Genomic DNA, 8,296 nt, shown 5'->3' with positions numbered 1-8,296 from the left:
AATTAATATCTTCATCTCCGAAAACAATTACGCATAATTGAGATTTTGGTGGCATGAACAATGATTTAGTGAGAAGGGTAAAAAGGGAAGAGTGATGAATAATAAGGAGGAATTGGGAAAGATGGGCATCAAGGGTTGACGTGAGAGGGAGAGGATAGGGACCTTATGTGAATCTGTTCGGTGTTTAGCGATCTCGTTTCGCCACGCCACCCCCATCCCCAATCAGCCTCCCCCATCCACGCTCTCTATTTTTTTCACTTCGGTTTTCTCCGCCGTTCAAGTCTCTAACAATTATTATTTCACGTTAACCTACTCTTTTGTCTTCATCCACCCCCCACCTATCCATTAGAAGTTAGTTTAAATGACACGATTCTCACCATTCGAGAAAGTTACTGTGTTTCAAATTTCACTATTTCAGTCAGCAATTTAGTTGGAAGAAATATTCCCTCAGTTACAAAGATTGTATGTTTAAAAATATAAAATATTTTTTAATATTTTAAAATATAATTGTTATAATTTTTTTAAAAAATATTCTTAATAAATAAATTATTTTATATTTATTTTAAAATAAAATATTCTTTTAAATAAAAACAGATACAAAAAAATAATGTTAGTCTGAAGATAAATAATTATTTTATTAAAAAATGAGATTTTATTAAAAATTATCTTATTGCATTTTCAACGGGAAAGCATATCATTTGCTTTCACTTTTCAATACAACTTTGAACGGAATGAGTATATAATTTGCTTTCAATTTTTAATATTTCAGAAGAGATATTTTTTGTCGTCATTATCTACTCTTCATCTTTAAAAAGTAATAATATCGTGTGAAACTTGAAAACAATTAAATTTAAGAAATTATTTTTATTTATGAACAATATTTAAAAATTATAATTTCACTTAAATGTTACTCCTTTTATCTCAAATTATAAAATACTTTTAGATAAAATTTCACATACCAATAAATTTTATTAAATATACTTAACAACCTTATCTTTTTAAAAATAAAAATATAAAATTTTAAAAATATCTATAATTTAATATATTAAAAAGAGAAAGAATAAAAATTAATTATAGAGAGACAAAATATAATATCAAAATCAGTATATTTAATAAAATTTTAATTAATTAAAAGTGTCTTATATTTTAAAATAATTTTTTTAAATATTCCATAATTTAAAATAAAGATAGTGGCATTTTATAAATGTTTAGTTTAACCTTTAACATCAAACTTTTACACGCTGTTTTGCGGCATTGCCCGCTGGTTATATTCAAGTCCCATCATTTATGCTAGCTGAAGTCAATGGAGCCCATAGAAAATGTGCAAATCCATTTTTCAACTTGTCCTCCGTTTTTTGGTCAAAAAAAAAAAAAAACTTGTCCTCCGTTCGGACGAAGAAAAATCAAATCAAACAGCCATTTTAATCCCTTTTAAATATGAGTAATATTTAAACTATAAATATTTGTATTCTGTCCTCGGAATACCACCAAAGCTAATCCCAAGTATAAAATTTTATGAGTAATTTTTATCAGTTCTTGGGTTGAGAGTAATTTTTATCAGTTCTTGGGTTGAGAGACTCTCACCCGCACGACTATCAGAAACACGACAAAACATAGCACACTAATCAGTTACTGTGAGAATAATAATATGTTTGTGGCCATGGCTCCTAGGAACAAAATAAATAGGGCAACAAAGAAAGTTGTGCACAGTGCTTTTTTAGGCTTAATATGTCTCATCTATTATAAATTTTGGATGCAAATTGGGTTAAGTGTGAATTTCTTTAAAAATACGGTAAAGATTCTCGAGTATATCAAATTTCTAGCTGAGACAATAATAATTTTTATAAAATGATAGTTTCACTTTATTTTTAATACATTCAAAAGAATAAAAACAATAGGTTTTAATGTATGCATTTTTTTTAGATGTCTCAAATAAGTAATGGTGAGGATTATTTATAAATATTGAAGTGATGCTTTAAAATGATGCATTTTAAATAGTAAAACTTTTTTTAAAAGTTATAATTAATGCTGGCTCATAACTCTTATATTAATTCATAAATATCCTCATATTAGTTCATGAACTTACGTAATTTAATAATTAATATTAACCAATAGTTATTTAGAATAACTTCCCATAAAAAGAATTTAGAGCAACACAGCATTGGTAACTATAACTCTCCATGTAATCTCTCATAAAAGTTTTTTAATTCATAAAGACATGCTTCAGCTGATTTTTATTGTAAAATTTTTTTAATTATTTTATGCATGTTAAAAAAAATTTATTTTTTATATAATAAAAAATGACATGTGCCTTTGAGTTTAAATAATGATACAATTATACTAATACCTTTATACTAATCAAAAAGGGTAAATTTTTTAAAAAAATAATTTAATTATTATAAGATATCTTATATTTTAAATTAAAAAATATTTTTAAAAAGTATCATATAAATAGTATTGGAGGGACTAACTTCTTAGTTTACACTATTTTCTTTTGAAAATATTCCAACATAATAATAATGAAAATAATAAGATATTGATTAATGATTTTATATTTATTATTAGATGTTTTATAAAGGTAAATATAAAAAGATAGAGTTAGTTATAAAGTAGGTAACTACTTTATTAAAAAATAATATTTAATTAAAAATATTGGAGGAGAGAGTAATAAACATTCCATCAAATAATAATAATAATGATAAAAGAAAATAAAAACGTAACCCTAGTTGCTCCATTCTCCATCTCATAAGATTGTATTTTTAATTTTTTGAGATATAATCATTACTTTTTTGTCAAAAGTGTAATTATTAATTAATAATTTTATATTTATTATAAGGTATTTTAAAAAGATAAATATAAAAAAATAGAGTTCGTTATAAAATAGGTAACTATTTTATTAAAAAAATAATATTTTATTAAAAATATGAGGAGAGAATAATAAACATTCCATCAAATAATAATAATAATGATAAAAGAAAATAGAAACGTAACCCTAGTCGCTCCATTCTCCATCTTACAAAGACAGCCACGTCTGGATCCAAGCATGCGCCGTGACCCTGAACTCGCATTCTCATCCCTTATTATTACCATCCCTTACACCTCACCGTTCCCTGTCGGTCTCGCTCGCGTTTCTCACCCCAACCAAATCCTTCTCGTCCTTGCCGCCTTATAAAACCCTAAGGCTCTTCCTCTACTCTATTTGTCTTGCCCGATAATTCCCTATCATATCAAATCCATGAACTAGGTAACTCTTTTTCAAGCTCTTCATTGTTGAATCTTAAAATCCTGTTTTCCCCCCTGGGATTCAATCTGATCTGTAATGAGTGTATTCCCATCCGGTCATGCGGAACTCTTCTGTGTTTAATGCTCCTATCAATTTCGCTGTCGTTTTCGGGTCTTTTACGCTATCAATTTATCTCTTTGATTGCTGGGATTGTGTGAATTGCAAGGAGGATGCACTTTGGCTGAAGGATAAAAAAAGTGTAATCTTCTTTTAAACTCTCAATACTGCAGCCCTTCTGGTGCTGAGTGAAAAATTGGAAAGTTTGATTAGTTCCGTGAATAGAATGGTGAAAGCTGGAAAAAACCAGTCTTTTTATTTATCCGGCAACTTCTAGTGTTGCAACCCACCGTCGGATTAACTCCGATCACTTTGATTTGTTTTGCGATTCCCCGCTTCTTTTTCATTACTTACCTTTTCAATTTACACATTTCATTCTAAAATACTTTTTTTTTCCGGCTCATGGTACATGCTACTTCGATTACTTTTCACCTCCATTGCTTGTGATTAAGTATGTTACAGTGTAAAAGTGAGTACCTTCTCTTGCACACGTTTTGAGAATGCTATCGCCTATCAGCTATTATATGTTTTGCTGTTGGGTTGGCCGGTTGATGGGGAAGACATATTTTGAATTCATTAGGATTATCACGATAATTATGATAATAATCATGATTTGATCTCTCTCCAATCATTATATGTATTCTTGTGTTGTTTTTAATTTTGAATTGATAAGATTCTGGATTAATTTCTTAATCCAATTTTATCATTTCTAGTTGTCTGCCTATTGTTTGTCTATTTTCGAATTTCTAGCCCTAGTCATCATTTTGGCGTTGAATATGTACAACACCATGTTCCAAGCCTTAACCCTTTTGATCAATAGGAGAGATTATACGGATTGAAGAATAAATAACTTTTATGTTTTATTCTTCCATTCTTGTCTTTTAAAATGTTAAATAATTTGGAGAATGATGCAAGGTTACTGACTATTATTCCGTTTTTTTTTTTGGTTTGGTTTCTTTGAATTTCTTGCTTTTTGATAGGCATCCATGCCACCGTTTGGTTATCTGCTGTGGTATAGCCCCAACAGTTTGAATAATTATTTTAGAATTTATGTTTTTTGTAAGTCAGATACTGAAGTCAAGTTTTGGGCAACTAAGTTTGAATGCTTGGGTTCACATTTTCTTCTTGCATATTAATGAGTCAAAGCTTCAATCTCTTGGAGTTGGTATGTGTTGTGACTCTTCTGTGCACTCAAAAATTTGGGATGATTTATAATGTCTGCGTATCCATTACTAATGTGATCTCTTTCTAACAGGATGATTGACATCCAAGCTGAACTTTTGAAAGAATTAGATCTTGCTGGATTAGTCTGCTCTTGCAACAACTCATAAACTCAGCCACTGTTTAAACTTCCATTAGATGGATCGACGTGATACTTCTGGCTTTGTCAGTGGGGGTGCATCGTACTCTTACATCTAACATCTAACCGTAATTCTGTAGAGATAGGTATATAGTTATATAATTATTCACCCTGAAGTCAGGCAGGCTGTTCTGTATAAATTGATTAGAGTTAGTTATTAGTTCTGCAATTGATTTATGGACGGGAGGTTCCAGAACTTGGGTTTGTCTGCTAATCATTCTCTTAATGCATTTAATATTTTGGGAAACTCTATGCAAGTTGATGGAGTTGGAGTGGATTATGGCACAGACACCATCCTACGACTTGATTCCCCTTGTTCTTCAGTTCCCTATATGTCCTCCTCAAAGGGAACAAAAAGAAAGTGGGAGTTAATGGATAGATGCACGGGCCAGAGCATTGGCTCTTCTTTGTCTCTTGGGCTTGGGCGTTCAACAAGTTCTTCAGACAGCAAGGGAAGTTCAGCTACTGCTTGCACGGCTATGTCTTCAGCCAAAGAAATTGATGAGGAATCCTCTATGGATATTGAGCTGGACTTTACACTTCATCTTGGTTCTGAAAAGGCACAGAGTCTGAAAAAACCTGCTGCTTCAAATTTGAAGACCTTGCAATTGCAGCCCAAGGTTGATTTGGAGTTGAGCCTTTCCACTGGACCCTCCGAGTCTGACATTACTAGTGTTCATCCAAGCCCCTTGCCTCTTCCATTGAGCATGGAGATGCCATTAGCATTAAGTGGGGCACAAAATGCAGATGAGGGATCAACTTCTTGCAGTTGGAAGGAAGGAATTGTTTTACCATCATTGAAGACTTCCTTTAATACAGGCACTAGCTTCATTTCAACTCATGCTTCAAGGGAATTCAGCCAGAATCCCTTTGTTTTGGACCTCCCATCAAATACACCAAGTGCAGTCACCTGTACTTCTGGGGTAACGCAGCAGCAACAGACACATCATCGCAGTAGTAGTTCTAAGACATGTCAAGTTGAGGGATGTGGAAAAGGAGCCAGGGGTGCTTCTGGACGTTGTATATCTCATGGTGGGGGTAGGCGGTGTCAGAAACCTGGTTGCCACAAAGGAGCTGAGGGTCGGACTGTGTACTGCAAGGCCCATGGGGGTGGCAGGAGATGTGAATTCCTTGGTTGCACGAAGAGTGCGGAAGGGCGTACAGATTTTTGTATTGCTCATGGTGGTGGCCGGAGATGCAGTCATGAGGGTTGTACTCGAGCTGCTAGAGGAAAATCAGGATTGTGTATCCGGCATGGTGGTGGCAAAAGATGCCAGAGAGAAAATTGCACCAAGAGTGCAGAAGGACTATCAGGTCTTTGCATTTCTCACGGTGGAGGTCGTCGATGCCAAGCTCCTGGATGCACAAAGGGTGCCCAAGGGAGCACAATGTTCTGCAAAGCACATGGTGGGGGAAAACGGTGTACTGCTCCAGGGTGCACTAAGGGTGCTGAAGGGAGCACCCCCTTTTGCAAGGGCCACGGTGGAGGAAAGCGATGTGCATACCAAGGTGGTGGGATTTGTACTAAAAGTGTGCATGGGGGCACCAACTTCTGTGTGGCACATGGGGGTGGAAAGAGATGTGCTGTGCCAGAGTGCACCAAGAGTGCTAGGGGACGGACTGATTATTGTGTGAGACATGGGGGAGGCAAGAGGTGCAAGTTTGAAGCGTGTGGAAAGAGTGCGCAAGGGAGCACTGATTTTTGCAAGGCACATGGTGGGGGGAAGAGATGCTCCTGGGGCCATCCTGGGTCAGAATATAGCAACCAGCCTGGCGGCCCTTGTAACTCATTTGCAAGGGGCAAAACAGGTCTCTGTGCACTTCATAATGGACTGGTGCAGGATAAGAGGGTTCACGGTGGTGTTTCCTTGGGATCAGTTCAGGATCCTCATGTTAGTAAACCAGATGAACTAAAGCAGGTAGTTACTGTCAGAGACATGGATATGAATTTGAAAAAAGTGGAAACTGCTGCTGTGAGTGCTCGTGTCTCAGCCGGTGAAGGTAGCCACTTGCCAATGTCAGTTGCTGTTCCTGAAGGTAGGGTGCATGGTGGGAGTCTGTTGGCAATGCTGGCGGGGAGTTCTGGCCTTGGTTCAACTAGCAGAAGAGGTTTGGTTAGTGATCCATCTGAGCTAGTTAAACCTTACGTTTGGCGACAGAGTTGGATCTAAAGGCTTGTTGTTGCTATTGGTCTTTAAAGTTGGCAAATTTCATGGCGTGTATGCTCCCTTTTATGTTTGATCATTGATCATTGGTGGTTATTCTATCAACCTTGGCGGTGGGAGGACTCCGAAGTTGCTGGCATTCTTATGGAGGGAACAGTGTCAAAGTAGGATATTTATTGTACTTCAATTTGGTATTTGGCGTTTGTTTGCTCATCCTTTGTACATATAATATTTGATAAAACGTTCTGTTGGTGTGCTATGTATTCTACATGGAATAAAAGCCTTTTCCTAAAACCCTTTTTGTTGATAGTGTTCGTTATTTTTTTAGGAGTTCATTGTTTGCGTGAATAACTGCTTGACAGGTTTTCGCAGAATAGATTGTGGTTGTTTTACTTTTGGCCACGCTTCTCTTACAGATTTTATGAGGCTGCGTTTTATATGGCCAGTGAAGATTAAAATTATTAAATTAGTAAGGACTTGGAGAGTGAGTGACGTGTGTTGATGTTCTCTGGCAAGAAGCAGCACTTAAACATGTTTTAATATGATATAAATTAGAAATCTTTTCGCCTGTAAGAGATGTTCTAAGAGCTCTTCGTAAAAACATTATTCAGAAGTATATTTAATTGCATATATTAATAAAATTTGAGAAACCATGAAGTACATTTTTTGAAAAATATGAGATCGTGAAAATATACTTTAAACAAAAAAGACAATCAAGATTATAATTAAATTATTATATTTTCTTAAAATCACACTCAAGAACTGTTGAGAATATTATTAGCAAATAAGAATCAATAATATGTTCTCATTGGAAAAAAAAAAAGAAATCTATTTAACTATTTTAACATCAATTAATTTCATATATTAATTATTATCTGTGAATAATATTTGTTAAAGATCTTGTACTATTTTTCCTATTCTCAAATTGCGCATGTGGGGGTACCAACTTTGGGCACCTCAACTTATACTGTATATAGATGCCTGATGTACTTTTCTTTTTTCGCAGATCAAATCGAAATAAAGTCCCGTTTCGCTATTAGAATAAGATGAGCGAAAAAATTTTTAATCCTTCAACTTTTAACTTATTTATAACTCAGTTTCTCAAATATAATTCGTTATGATTCAATTCCTCAACTATAATTTACTATAACTCAATCTCTCAATTTTTGATTCACCTATAACTCGGTCCTTATTTTTTAATTTTTTTAAAAAAATTTCTTATCAAATAAAAGAGATAAAAAATGCTCATATATTATTTTAAAATACCCTTTTCTTGCTCATTGATGTGAGATATAAGCTAACATGAAAAAAAATTAACAAAAGTTAAGGGTCTAATTTGTAAGCAATTCAAAAGTTAAGGGATTGAGTTATAAGCGAGTCAGAGTTGAGGGACTGAGTCACAACGAGGCATAATTGAGGGACTTAGTTACA

General features: G+C 34.1%; 1 protein-coding gene across 4 annotated transcripts; it reads left to right on the top strand.

Moving 5' to 3' along the window:
• The first annotated feature begins 3,030 nt into the window (after positions 1 to 3,030).
• LOC129322329 (uncharacterized) lies at positions 3,031 to 7,159 on the top strand. 4 transcript variants are annotated; one of them, XM_054968614.1, is made up of 4 exons: positions 3,032 to 3,244; positions 4,409 to 4,505; positions 4,596 to 4,786; positions 4,959 to 7,159. In XM_054968614.1, exon 4 carries the CDS (start codon positions 5,033 to 5,035, stop codon positions 6,869 to 6,871), a length of 1,839 nt encoding a protein of 612 aa, XP_054824589.1. In that variant the 5' UTR covers positions 3,032 to 3,244; positions 4,409 to 4,505; positions 4,596 to 4,786; positions 4,959 to 5,032; the 3' UTR covers positions 6,872 to 7,159. The 4 variants fall into 4 exon arrangements, with proteins under 4 accessions (XP_054824585.1, XP_054824586.1, XP_054824588.1 ...); XM_054968610.1 differs by having other exon boundaries at positions 3,031 to 3,244; positions 4,596 to 7,159; XM_054968611.1 differs by having other exon boundaries at positions 3,031 to 3,244; positions 4,405 to 4,505; positions 4,596 to 7,159.
• The last annotated feature ends 1,137 nt before the right edge of the window (positions 7,160 to 8,296 follow it).

Source organism: Prosopis cineraria, unplaced genomic scaffold (assembly GCF_029017545.1).
Source record: "Prosopis cineraria cultivar Desert tree isolate PC_DT_omini unplaced genomic scaffold, ASM2901754v1 PC10, whole genome shotgun sequence".
Lineage (NCBI taxonomy): Eukaryota > Viridiplantae > Streptophyta > Magnoliopsida > Fabales > Fabaceae > Prosopis > Prosopis cineraria.
This window is presented reverse-complemented; position numbering and strand designations above follow the sequence as displayed.